We start from the raw sequence: 14,768 nt of genomic DNA on the forward strand, positions 1-14,768 counted from the left end.
CACATGCTGCCTACATATATGTGTATGTACGAACACACACACACACACACACACACAATGTAAAAGGCATTTAAAAAGAAAACTTTCGCTGGAGTTAGTGGGGCATGCTTTCAATCCCAGCATTTTGGAAGCAGGGGAGGTGGATCTCCAAGTTCAAGGACAGCCAAGGCTACATACACACACAAAACAAAAAAACAAACAAAATAACCCATCACAAACATTTAATGTATACTATAGTTAAATACATGATTACCATGACATCTATTCCCAAAGACAGTGTTGAATAACAATCAATAATGATACTTGGTTTTTGACGATCATCGTTTCTGGCAACATCTTTATTTGGATATAGTTTTAAGAAGGTTCTGCTTCAAAACAGTATTTTCTACAGTTCTATTTTTGATCATTAAGTAAAGTTGTTTGTTTTTGTTTTTAAATTCCTATTTGCACTCTTTGGTACACATTACCACCTACAAAAAAGTCCTTCTTGGGAAGAACTCTTAGGACATATACTAATAGAGCTTACACTGATAGTTGAACAAACCTTTCTCTTCACTTTTTTCCCTATAGCCATGAATAAATATGGACAGTATGATGTTTCTTCTTCTATCTCAAAAAATGTTTTTATCCTACATTAAATCAGTCTGTCTGTCGTGTGTGTGTGTGTGTGTGTATGTGTGTAGACCACAGGCTGACACCCAACTATTTCTCTGTCTTGGTTTTTTGCAGTTAAATATCATTTAATTTTGTGTGTGAGTGTTAAGACGGCTTGTTGGACTTAGTTCTTTCCTTCTGTCATATGGGTCCAGGGGATTACACTCAAATTCTTGGGAACTCAGGTTCTCAGGCTTAGCAAGCACCGTTTCCACTGAGCACACTTGTAAGCCCCACATTACAAACAATGTCTCCCTGGGGCTGGAGAGATGGCTCAGAGGTTAAGAGCACTGACTGCTCTTCTAGAGGTCCTGAGTTCAATTCCCAGCAACCACATGGTGGTTCACAACTATCTATAATGTGACCTGGTGCCCTCTTCTGGCCTGCAGGTGTACGTGCAGACCGAGCACTCACACATAAATAAGTCTTTATAAAAAAAACCAAACAAACAACGTCTCCCACTAAATCTGGATCTGCCTCACACATACATCTACCAGGAGGAAGAGGAATAAAAAGGAAAAGATGGAGGAAGAGGACAAGAAGGAAATAAAGGCCAACTATATATAAAGGTATAGTGAATATTTTCTTCTATAAGTCTGTACGTGCAAGTTTTGCTATTCATGTTCATAATTAATCAGACACCGATAGAACTTATTTTCTTTGTGGAGACACCATAGCATAGGCCTCATTATGTAGCAGAGGATGAACTTGAACTCCTGGCTTCACCTGCAAAGCACTGGGATTACTGAATGTGCCATCATGAACAGCTGGCACATTCTTGTCAGAAGTCATAACGTAATTTTAAAACCCTCAGATGTAACATGCTATATATACGTCTATGAATTTTATGCCTGAGCCTCAAGAAAATAATTCCTAAATTAAAACAAAAATGGGCAAATGGAATGCCACTAAAACAGTTGCAGGCCTGTTTTTATTTTTTTAATCTGAGCTTGTAATCCTCTTGCCTCAGTTTCCCACGCTCCACATTCATGAAGGCAAAACTCTCATACACATAAGATAGAAATAAAAAGTTTTGAAAAGCCAAGCCAAGCAGTTCTTCATCACAACAGTTATATCGAGAGCATTTATACAGGAAAATACACACATAGTGTGTTCTAACTCAATACACAGTAAAGCTCCCAGAACATGGGCTCCTGAGGATATTGTTTAACATGATTTTCACTAATGCAAAGAAGAGAGAAGCAAGGGCACTTAGTGGACAGTCTGTGCACAGATAACGACTTACCTTTAACAAAGGGCAGCTGCAAAGGTTGGGGAAGGAAAGTGGAAAATCAACTCCAAGAAGAAAATCCTTATTTCTCAGATATCTCTGGTGGCTCTCCCCATCTGGCTCTCCCCAAGAGCGCAGCTGATGGAGCCTGTAGGAGGCTTTCAGAGACAGGAAAAGAGCTAACCACCTGGAACAGACCACAGTGTGTTGTATGAGCATACTCAGTGCTCTCAGGAATGTAGGTAGTTCACGACAAGGACCTATCTTATCATACATCCTCTGTAAATCTTAGCAAACTATTCTTTCTTACGCTCAGATAAGGCCATTTGACATTTTTGTTCTATATATGCCTTGACATGATTTGTTTTTAAAGTAAAATACTCTTTAAGTGACAACAAAAAACAATTAAGAAAAATATTCAGAAATATTTACCTCTACTTCAAAAACTCTTAGCATAAAAACCATCTTAACAGGGCAGTGGTGGCGCACGCCTTTAATCCAAGCACTCGGGAGGCAGAGGCAGGTAGATCTCTGAGTTCGAGACCAGCCTGGTCTACAAAGTGAGTCCAGGACAGCCAAGGCTACAGAAAAACCCTGTCTTGAAAAACCCAAACCAAAACCATCTTATCAGCTGGTGGTGATAATGCACACCTGTAATCCCAGCACTTAGAGGCAGAGGCAGGGGGAGGTGGATCCTGTGAGTTCAAGGCCAGCCAAAGTGAGTCTAAGACAGCCAAGGCTACACAGAGAAACTCCGTCTCAAAAAAACAAAAACAAACAACTCCCCACCTACAATAATAGGGGCTGGAGAAATGGCTCAGCAGTTAAAAAGCTCTGGCTGCCAATCCAGAGGACCAGGGTTCAATTTCTAGCACCTTCATGAAAGTTCACACCTGTACAACTGTAGTTTCAGGACTTCTCACATCCTCACACAGACTTACATACAGGTAAATTACCAATGAACATTTTTTAAAATTATAAATAAATAAATAAAATTTAAAACAATAAAAACAGTGAAAATCATTTTGCAAAGAATAAAAATAGAGTTAAATTTCCCAAAATGTTTGAGGCAATAGCAAGCATATCTATACACATACACAGACAGAAAAATTATAATAATTTTTTTTATTAGGGGGTGAGACAAGATTTCATGCTGATTGCTTCCAATGCCAAATCTCTCTGCCTCAGCCTTCCAAGTGCTAGGATTATAGGCATGTTCCACCATCATTCCTAATGCATAAAAAATTACTAATGGGGGGTGGGGGGTGGGGAAGGCTCAAATGGTGTAATAGTAAATATTTAATTTAACAGCATTCCATTTTGCCCCAGTCTAGTCCTAACTGCTCTTCTATCAAACAGTAAGCAAGCTTCTTACCTGGCCAAAAGTCCCTGAAGCATGATGTTTGCCATTTCTGCTGGCGATACATCGATAAACCGAAGGAAAGAAAAACAGCTTCCTTCATTAATACCTGGAAAATCAAAGAACAATGCTGAGCCACAGGATCTTGTTTCCCACACGCTAGGATTACAGCAGGGCTACTATACGCACCCAGCATTTATCTGGGTTGTGGGGACCTGAACTCTAGGTCTCACATTAGTGCGGCAAATACTAATGTTCCACTGTCTAAGCCATCTCTATAGCTACTAATCTTATCAATACATTAGAAAATAAAAGCCAAAACCACTACTAGTTCAAATTCAGTCATAGGCAAAACACAGAACATCCTGGTAAACTGCCAGCATACCTTCCTTCCAAAGATGGGAATACCTACCTTTTCTGTGGAAGAGAGACTGCTGGATATAATCTGGTGCAAATGGAGAAAGAAGAACCTTCAACCACCTGTAGAGCAAGAAACTAAAGTAACTGAAGGGAAATAGAAACACTGGAGCGCTAACTAAACTGGAGGCTCTAAATTAAGAAAAAAATTTTTATCTCTACTATCTTAAAAAAAAAAAAAGATTTATTCATTTATTATTATGTATTCAGTGCTCTGACTGCGTGTACTTCTGCCCACCAGAAGAATGCACCAGATCCCATCCTAGATGGTTGTGAGCCACCCTGTGGGTGCTGGGAATTGAACTCAGGACCTCTGTTCGAGCAGTCAGGGCTCTTAACCTGAGCCATCTCTCCAGCCCAAGAAAAATCTTTTAAGACTATTTCTACACATAGAAAATTTGTCATATTACCATGCAAATCTTGACACAAATGTCAGAAAATACAGAATTGTTGCAGTAGTGTCAATCTGCTTCCTCTACAGAATCTCTAGTCTATCCTAAACAAAAAGCACAACTCTGGTCTGTTTCTCTTGTTCAAATCTGTTTAAGGAACTTTAATTGTAGCTTCATAGGTCATGTTGCTATTTTATTTTTTAAGCTTTTATTTATTATTATGTATACAGTGTTCTGTCCACAGGCCAGAAGAGGGCACCAGATTACATTATAGATGGTTGTGAGCCACTAAGTGGTTGCTGGGAGTTGAACTCAGGACCTTTGGAAGAGCAGGCAATGCTCTTAACCACTGAGCCATCTCTCCAGTCCCATGTTGCTATTTTTATTACAAAGCTTTGAACTTTCGAAATCCACAGCTCTCAAAAGCTGGCATTCAGATACTCATTTAAGAGTACAATAGAAAGTCTGGAATCCAGAACTATCCTAACCTAGAGACATAAGTCAAACACCAATTTTCTGAATGAAATGGTCTCTAACATATTAGCTTAATGACTACTTTTAACTTTACCTAATTTATTACTGTAGACTCTATTAAGAGATAAAATTTAATTAAAAAGAAATTGATTCGGCTCTACAGAAAGTCTATGTCACTTTAAAGTAACTTCTGTACAAAGGCACACATTCCTGGTTCAGATAGGTAATAGAAATGGCTACAGCGTTTAAAGCCCATCTAAAGGAAGCGGTAATAGTGCTTCAACTCACCCCACAAGAGACCTCTCAATAATTGTTCGCCATTGTTCAAATATCTCTTTATCGGAAACTCATACTCATCATTAAATTTACTGTACTAGGGATGCAACTCTGTGGTGCTAATCATTCACTTAATAAACATGAGACCTTGGGTTCAATCCCAGGAACTACTAAATAATGTACCCACTGAGCCTAATATAAAAACATTCAGCATCAACAGATATTAATATTTGCTCACCTATCTCGTGAATGGTTGAAGACCCTGATCTGTCCATGACGATAAATAAACTTTGAAATTTCATATGGCTTTAAGGAAATATGAAATGGAGACCAAGTTTCTTGCCGTTCAAATAACTCTGGGTGGTTACACACCTAAGATGAAGGGAAATAGTAGGACAACATTGTCATTTGCAGACATTATTGTTGAATGTTAAACTTGATGAATATTTACCTTCCTGTCTGCATCTCTAGTGGTCTAGTTGGCATCAAGCCTAGAACCCTCTCCATGGAGTAGGTTAATAAAAACAACATCAAAGCAAATGACCTAAGCCTTACCTTCCTGAACTGCATTACTAGATTCATGAGGCTGCTGGTGGTGTTCTGTGCTTGTTGGGTAGAGCCCATTGAAGATTGTAGCAAGTCCTCAATGGAAATTTTATTCTTTAGTGCCTGATATAAGAGCTTTTGTCGGCTGGTCAACTGGCAGTACATTAGAATCTCAATCTAAAGATAAAAAATTTTTTAAATTTTTTAAAACTAAGGACAAAAACTTTCACAGATTTATATAAATCAGTATAAACTTAAAATTATACAAACCAGACTATGGTGACTGAAGAAACAATACTTACTTGAATTAATTATTTCTATAAGCCTGTAATGTGGGCAATTATCTAGAAAACCATGTTTCCTTGACCCACTTCTCTTGTCATAAACATTAGATGCCCTCCCTGAATAATTTTTCCCACTTTTCTTTTCTTTCTTTCTTTCTTTTTCTTTTTTTTTTTTTTTTAGTTCTTTGAGACAGAGTTTCTCTGTGTAGCCTTGACTGTCATGGACTAGACCAGGCTGCCCTTGAACTCATAGAGATTCATCTGCCTCTGCCTGTGCCTCCACCTCCCAAGTGCTGGGATTAGAGGAGTATGCTACCACACCTGGCTACTTTTTTCGTTTTGTTTCCTCTGAGATAGGGTTTCTCTGTGTACCCCTGGCTGTCTTGGAAGTCATGTCAGGCTGGCCTCAGACTCACAGAAATCTTCCAGTCTCTGCTTCCTGAGTGTTGGGACTAAATAAAGGCATTTATAACCACATTCGACCTGTCTTTGGCCGTTCTAAAAGCACCAATAACCATCCTTCATAGGAATTTACAAAAATACATTTTCAAATATCGCTACATCCATATTTTCCAATACTAACTGTGATAGGACTACTCAGTCTACAACAAAGCACTAGGTAGTATAGAAAGGAAAAAGAGGGTCTTTTCTACAATTTAATAAATTGGTTAACAGTATTACTATTTGTTCAACTGGCCAAAGATAATATCTGATTAAAAAAAAAAAAAAAAAAGACCAAATCTTCATGGCATGGTGGATTATGATTTAATCCCAGTGCCTGAGAGTTTTGCAAAACCAAGAGAATCGGCGGCATCCTCTGAGGCCAGCCTCAGCCTAGTCTACAGTGAGACCTTGTCTCAAGGGGAAATAAACCAGAATACATGGAAAGTTGGAGATGGCCATGAGTTCATCAGCTGATGCCGTACCATGGGCACAAATGGAGTTGTTAGTTGTCACACTGTTATATTTTTGTAATGTTTCTCCCTAATAAAAGTAAGGCCAGGCATGATGGCTCAACTCTAATCTGGACAGGTGGATAGACTACTCAGTGTTTGAGGTTTCCCTATACTACATGAGTTCCATCCAAGGCAGCCTAGCTTCCAGTGTAAGACCCTGCATAAAAACAAAACAAAACCAACCAGAGGGGGATTGTTAACAAAAGGAAAAGAATGTTTTGTGCCTTGCTTAGGTCCCCTATGACCATTCAAGTTCAAAGATCTTCTCAAACTACTCATCTGTCAAATAAATATGTATCAATGAAATATCTTGCCAATAAGCCTAAGTTGCTACATACTGAGGTTCAAACTCATTAAGAGTTTAATTCTTACCTTGTCAGACAATTCATTTTCTACATCTTTTTTTATTCTTCTCAGCATAAATGGTTTCAAGATCATGTGTAAGCGAGAGAGTTGATCTGAAACAGAAGTGGACAAATAATGCACTATATACTGATTTAAGAAAATCAAAATAAACATGTTCCTCTCTCCTACACCCTCTAAATGTCAGCAGGCTAAATGATTCTCTGAAAAAAATGGAAATTGTTCCAAAGTAGAAAAACAAGCATCTTATATAGGATCTCTTTATATTACATTTCAAAGCCTATTTGGGAAACTGTATCAATAATAATGTTTCCACAAAGATCTAATGAAAGCTAGCATCGACTCACAGTGTATGCTAGGTAGTTTTTATCAATTTGACAGAAAGTAGTGACACCTGGGAAGAGAGCATATCAACTGAAGAATTCTTTTCCCATTAGACTGGACTGTAGGGGCATTTTCTTTTTCTTTTCGTCTTCTTTTTTTTTAAAGACAGGGTCCTGCCAGGTGGTGGTGGCACACGCCCTTAATCCCAGCACTCGGGAGGCAGAGGCAGGTGGATCCCTGTGAGTTCGAGGCCAGCCTTGTCTCAATCCATCTCCCAAACCCTACTTAATTTTTTTTACAATTAGTAGATGTCAAGGTACGTAGAAAACAGGGTGTCTTCAAGCCAAAATGTAGCATTTTATTAAGGTTTATATACCTTGCTTAGATTACCAAGAGTAGTGTAGCAATCTGTCCCTTTTAACTCTGAACATTTAACCACTTTATAACAGCATATAATTACTTTATAACCGTATATTAACTACTTTATAGTTGGGCATAGCAGCCCAAGCCTTTAATCCCAACACACAGGAAGCAGAGGCAGGCGTATCTTCATAAGTCAAAAAAAACTACTTTATAACAGTTTTGCCCTCAACTCTTTCGTTTGTTTGCTTTTGTTTTTCAAGACAGGGTTTGTTTCTCTGTGAAACCTTGGCTGTCCTGGATTCTCTTTGTAGACCAAGCTGGCCTTCCGCTTGCCTCTGCCTCATCGACTGAGAGTTCTACCCTCAACCCTTGAAGGGATACTGAAAGAGAAAGTCTTCACACAGAAGAAAATATACACAGTTGCCCATCCTAACAGACTGAAAAAAAAAAGTTCAGAGCCAAGTGTGGTGGCTCAGACCGGTAATCCTAGCACTTGAGAAACTGAAATGGGAAATGTCTGAGGCCAGACTACATAGCTAATTTCACGCCAATGGGTGGCAGTGTGAGACCTGGGTTACAGAGGGTTAAAACTCCACACAAAAGGAGCAACGTCATCGTAGTACTTACTCTCATCAATAGCAGACTTGTTTTCAGCATGACTTTCAATGTCTTTGGAAAACCATTCATTAAATTCTTCATGCGAGTCAAATAATGTTGGCATAATGAAATGTAGCAGAGCCCAGAGCTTGGAACAAATGGAAAATATGAAACAGATATGGTGCCATAAAATGATACTGTGTAAGTACATATTAAGGAATAACGAATGTGTGCATGAGACAGAAAGAACGAATGACTCCAAACCCATGCTGTTCAACGACCCCTAATACGATTAGGTGTTCTGATAAAAAGTAATTTTTCAAAAGTTTAAAAGTACAAAACACTGCTCAGATTTTGTAGTAGTTTTAAAGATGACAGTCAAACAGCTCATTCCACAATTGAACACAGTTTTGGGGTAGTATAAACTAGCTGCTTATAACCCTAGGGCAAGGGCCAGACAATTACAGCCTATGAAGCTATCTGGTTGGCTATATATTTTCATGAGTAAAGTGTTATGGGAACATAGCCATAGCCATTCATTTATACCCTAGTTATGACCGCTTCCACATTGCATACTCAAAAACAAGCAGTTATTAACATGAATGCACTGTCTAAAAAAATGTAAAATACTATTTCCTCCTTCACAGAAAGTTTTCTGACCCTTATTACGATAAATTCTAAAGAAAGAATTGAGCACCTCAGTGTCAGAGAATATTCTTTTCCAATTGTATAGTGCAAGCTTATCAGTATTAGATGGGCAACATTTCCTAATGTGCTCAATATTTATTAAGGAAACATAAAGGAACACTATAATAATTACTAAGAAAATAAGAACGATGATGACAAGACAGTTAGAAAGCTGCACTCAAAGTTTTCCTCTATGGTGGTGAACATAATTTGTACAGGTCCAGCATGGGTGCAGGTATCTTATGAAGGTATAAATCATGTAGACCTTGACTAGTACCTACCTCTGCCATGGTATTCTGAATGGGAGTTCCAGTTAACAAAAGCCGATTCCGACACTGGAATTGTAAGAGAATTTTCCAACGAACACTGTTTAAGAAAACAAGTTACCAATTGCAAGTTGGCACTAAGTTTTTTTGTAATTACCCTAAGCTCGAACATTTCTAAAAATGCTTTCCAAGTAACATTTAAGAATCATATACTGTACCATGCAATCTAAAATATATTTTAACAAAGATGAAGATAAAAGTCCCAACAGAACTAAGATTCACCAATACCAATGATATTAAGGCTTAGAAAGAAAAAAAAAAATCCCACAAATAAGTAAAGTGGGGGACTTTTCTGGCTTTATGGTCTCCTGCTGAACCTGCCTTTAAAAAGAAGAAAGAAAGAAAGAAAGAAAGAAAGAAAGAAAGAAAGAAAGAAAGAAAAGAAAGAAAGAAAGAAAGAAAGAAATCGGGTAGGCAGTGGTGGCTCGTGCCTTTAATCTCCTCACTAGGGAGGCATAGTCAGGTAGATCTCCGTGGCTGCAAGGCCAGCCAGTCTACAAAATGAGTTCCAGGACAGCCAGGGCTACACAGAGAAACCTTGTATCGGAGGACAAACACATTAAGTCATCTACTTAGAAAACAATTATCTGAAACACAGAGTGTGAAAAGTATTAATCTATGCCTTTCCAGGTCACATCTGGAAGAAGGGTTGGATGTAAAATGAGGGCTTTCCTCCTCTTAGCCATAGGCAGGTCCTCCCTCACACAATACATGAATTAATGTCCTCCATAGGATGTGACACTCCATTTGCCCACTGCATGGTCCTCTAAGAAAATCTTGCAGGTTCACCAAGAGAGACAGCAAATGCAATGCTGAACAGCACCAAGCACAATTATACAGCAAGCACTAGTCTATTTCAGTTTAGGAGTCATGTCACATGGTCACTCATAATAAAAAGGCTCTCTGAGGGCTAATAACCACGCAAGGACTAGGGGGAAGTGACCAAACAGAGATAATCTCTAATCCCCATGGAGTAATATTCTTCCTGCTCACAATTCTTATATAAAATAATCCCTCAAAGGCCAAATAAATCCCTTCTCCTATAGACTTTTCTTTAACAACAAAAGTCATAACTATTACCTGAGGAGGTTAATAGTGAGAACATTCTATATATTCTAAGCATGATATTTAAGAAAATATAATAAAGAAATTTTACATTCTGGTCAGGCAGACAGCTGAGGCAGACCATGCTGTGTTACATTTTGACACTCGTGGCCGTGGCTAACTCTGTGTTACACTCCCACTCATCAGGGTCGCTCTCCATTATGCACGTTACCTGGAACTGCTCTTCAGTGCCTGAGCTTCATCCAGTACCATGTACTGCCATTTGACCCGCTGGAAATACTTGACATCCTGTACCACCAGCTGGTAGCTAGTGATAACCACGTGGAAGGGGGCATCCTGAGTGTACAAGGTCTTCTACATACATAAGAAAGGAAAGATGGAAAAGTTGTATCAAAAATTTCAAGACAATTTTTTTGGGTGTATGTGTGTGTGCAAATATGAGTTAGCATATACATGTGGCGGTCAAAGGACAATTTTTCAGAGTTTTTCCACTGCTGGTTCCAGGGATTGTATGCACATTATCAAGCTTTCAGCACTGACTGAGCCACCTCTCCAGTCAATTGAAGGAAGTCTGGCCTGCTGGTGCACACCTTTAATCTCAGCACTGGGGAGGCAGACACAGAAGGATCTCAGGGTTTGAGGTCAGCCCAGCTGGAGAGATGGTTCAAGGGTTAAGAGTTCTGTCTGCTCTTCCAGAGATCCTGAGTTTCAATTCCCAGCAACGTCATGGTGGCTTACAACCATCTATATTGGAGTCTGATGCCCTCTTCTGGCATGAGGTATATATAAAGACAGAACATTAATATACATAAAAATAAATCATTTTAAATTAATTAATTAATTTATTTTCTGGTTTTTCGAGACAGGGTTTCTCTGTGTAGCCTTGGCTGGCCTAGACTAGCTTTGTAGATCAAGCTAGCCTCAAACTCACATTGATCCACCTGCCTCTACTTCCTGAGTGCTGGGATTAATGGCATGCACCACCACGCCCAGCATAAATCTTTTTTTAAAAAGGTAATGAAATATAAACATTCTTTGAAAGAAAGATGAAGAATAGATGTTCTTCCATCTATGTGATTGAAAGATGTGCAGTGAGGTGAACTGCAAATGTTCAATGTTTTAAAAGCATTTCCTTTTATAACCAAACAAACAACTAATCTCCCGTTCAAGAAAGAAAAAGGAAGAGACTGAGGAGACAACAGTTGAACCTCTTGGATCTGCACGGTGACTCACAGCCACCTGAAGTACACGTGTAGAGAATCTGATGCCCTCTCTTTTGGTCTCTTCAGGATCCTGCACACATGTGTTGCACATGTACTCATGCAAACTCACACGCATACACACTAATTTTTTAAAAAGTAAAAAGTAAATCTTAAAGAAAAAAGTCTCTTTTCATACTAGATAGTTCAGAAGCTTGCCTATACAGGAAAAACACTGTATCAAAAGAAAAACAGATTTGCCCAAATCCAAAAATGTACTATAGATTTTATATGCATGAGGACTTATTCAAATCAAAGAGAACAGAGAGGGCGAGAGGGGGGAGGTGGGGGGGGGGGGGGAGCGTGCGCGCTCGGGAGGGCACACATGCGCACAAACGATATAAAACTGAAGTTACCTGGCTCCAGAATCTTCGGATGACTTTCCTATCATGAGGATTGCCCCAATACGGTAGCACCTGTAAAATGGAACAATACATACATCATTTTTCTTTAAGAATAAATAAACTGTAAGCATTATCAATAATGTTATTATGAATGATTTAATACAAAACTAGTAAGAAGCCGGGCAGCAATAACCATGCCTTTAATCCTAGCACTCTGAGGCAATGAAAAATTATGGAGCCAAGGACCAGAAAAAAAAAAAGGCGAAAGCAAGAGATGTAAGGGAGCAGGGGAGATGGCTCTTAGGTTAGGAGCACTTGTTGCTTTTACAGAGAGATCAGGTTCAATTCTCAGGAACCATTCCTGGGTTCCCAACCATCTGCAACTCCACTTCCAGGAGAGCTAATGTCCTCTTCTGACTTCTGAGAGCACACATGTATATATTTTTGTAAAACACACATAAAATAAAATTAATAAATCTAAAAACTATACTTTTAAAAAAGAGATGTAGGGGCAAGGAAAAAAAACTATAGTTCAAGTTGGAATACTCTGGTAACTACTCACACCCTTGGCTCTAAACTTAACTCAAGGATTATGTATGAGTAATAAAAGCCTTGAATCATCTCATGCTCAGAATAAATGAAGAAAATACTGAATTACTTATGTACCAGAAAAGGGAAACCACTAGCGGGGGGAGGTAGGGCGGCGCGACCGATAAGGCTGGGTTGTAGCTACACTGGAAAGACTGCTTGCCTAGCACACATGAGGCCAGGCCATGGGAAATGGAGGCAGGCCAATCAGAACTAGTCACTCTCAACTACAGAGTTTGAGGCCAGCCTGACTTCAAGAGATACTATCTCAAAAACAAACCAACCTGCCTTGTCCCAAATATTTATAAATCTAATCTGAAAGAAAAGAGTACATGGGTTGAAGAGATAACTCAGTGGTTAAGAGTTCTTTGTCTGCTCTTCCAGAGGTCCTAAATTTAACTCCCAGCAACCACATGGGCTCACAACCATCCATAATGAGATCTGATGTCCTCTTCTGCCATGTATGTGTACATGCGGGCAGAGCACGCATATAAAAATAAATATTTAAGAAAGAAAAAAGAAAAGAGTACTAAGTTTACAACTATCTGTAGAAATTTTACTTACCAGTTTTACACAGGACATAACAACAACAACAACAACCAAACATTAGAAAAAGACAATACTGAAAAACAACTAATAGAAACAAATGAAAGACGACTGAGATAATGGAAGGGTAAGGAGTAGGCCTTTACCAATTAGTTGAGGAGGCCCGCTGTGGTACTACATGGCAATAATCTTAAGACTGAGCAGGCTGAGGCAGGAAAATCAGGAGTTTTGGGTCATCAGGGATCACCTAGCAAGACCCTATTTCAAAGAGACACCATAAGATACATGCTTTCTCCATGTTTTCTACTAAAATATAAAATAAGCTGGGAGCCAGTGAAATGGCTCAGTGAGTACAAGTGCTTGCCGTGCAAACTTGACCACCTGCATTCAATCTATGAAAGCCAAAGTAGAAAGAAGAGACTCCTAAAAGTGGTCCTCTGACTACCACACAAACACTGACATCCCATGAATGTAAGAGTACACAAAAAGAAAATACATAATAAAAAAGCTGGATATGAGTGTGTACAGCCCTAATCACAGTACTCATGAAACCAAGGGCATGTCTAGGACAGAGACTTAGATAGGGCACATAGTGGTTAAGAGCATTTGTTGCAGCCAGGTGAAGTGATGCATGCCTGTAATCCTGGCAGAGGCAGGCATGTGTCTGTGTGTTTGAGGCTAACCTGGTCTAGAGTAAATTCCAGGCATGCCAGGGCTAGTGAGACTCTGTCTCAAATTAAGCAAACAGCCCTGGGTTACTGAAGCCACGGTTAGAAATCCTTGAGTACCCTCACACACTTATTCATAAAGATAAACAACCTATGTGGCAACACAGGAAAGAAGCTTAAAAACAGAGGAATAAGGAAGATAGAATAAAAATTATAATAAAGCAGGTTTGAAAAAAAAAACAAATTTCAGGAAAAAATGATGCAAATGACTACTTTAAAAAAGAAATCACAAATCACACAGGGTGGTGGTGGCTCACACTTTTAATCCCAGCACCCAGGAGGCAGAGGCAGATAGCTACTACAGAGTGAGTTCCAGAACAGCCAAGGCTACAAGAGAAACCCTAACCAATCAAGCAAACAAATAGCCACCCCCTACCCCAAAAATCACATTTTATGAGAAAAATAAAGAGGGTGGAGGGAGAAGCGGTCCTAGTCAGAACCATACATATTTTCTGGACACTGACACCAAATATACTGAATTTCCAGATCCTAGTATCACAGATCTATGTATCTCATATAAACTATGTATCTCATATAAACTAGCTATAAACCTGAGTAGAACTTCCAGCTAATAGGGAAGTAAGCATGTTTTCAACAACCTAAGAGAAATGACATTGAAAACAATAAATTAACTACACTGGGGCAGCAAGCCCTGTATAAATTCTAAACTTTTCAATCTATATGATCTCTGACAAAACCATGCTGCTTAAGAATATATAAGAATCCATAAATAATACATAAACAAAACAGCGTGGTGGAATTCCAAAAGATATTATAATTTTTTTTTGGTGTGTTTTGTTTTTCGAGACAGGGTCTCTCTGTGTTAGTCTTGGCTGTCCTGCACTCACTTTGTAGACCAGGCTGGCCTTGAACTCACATCGATCGGCCTGCCTCTGCCTCCCGAGTGCTGGGATTAAAGGCGTGCGCCATCACACCTGGCATTAAATATTTTGTAATCAATAACTTCAAATAGTGCAAACTGATCTTA

The 14,768-nt window shown here is 39.0% G+C and overlaps 1 protein-coding gene across 1 annotated transcript in view; it reads right to left on the reverse strand.

The window, feature by feature from the left end:
- The window catches only part of Ino80 (INO80 complex ATPase subunit), a 97,158-nt gene that overhangs the window by 46,547 nt on the left and 35,843 nt on the right, over positions 1-14,768 (reverse strand). Inside the window, 10 exon segments of the mRNA XM_051144413.1 lie at positions 1,901-2,072; positions 3,261-3,354; positions 3,658-3,725; positions 5,043-5,176; positions 5,360-5,527; positions 6,963-7,048; positions 8,268-8,385; positions 9,206-9,290; positions 10,527-10,669; positions 11,931-11,990. Of these exon segments, the coding sequence (XP_051000370.1) occupies positions 1,901-2,072; positions 3,261-3,354; positions 3,658-3,725; positions 5,043-5,176; positions 5,360-5,527; positions 6,963-7,048; positions 8,268-8,385; positions 9,206-9,290; positions 10,527-10,669; positions 11,931-11,990 (1,128 nt within the window).

Source organism: Acomys russatus, chromosome 4, assembly GCF_903995435.1.
Source record: "Acomys russatus chromosome 4, mAcoRus1.1, whole genome shotgun sequence".
Classification (NCBI taxonomy): domain Eukaryota; kingdom Metazoa; phylum Chordata; class Mammalia; order Rodentia; family Muridae; genus Acomys; species Acomys russatus.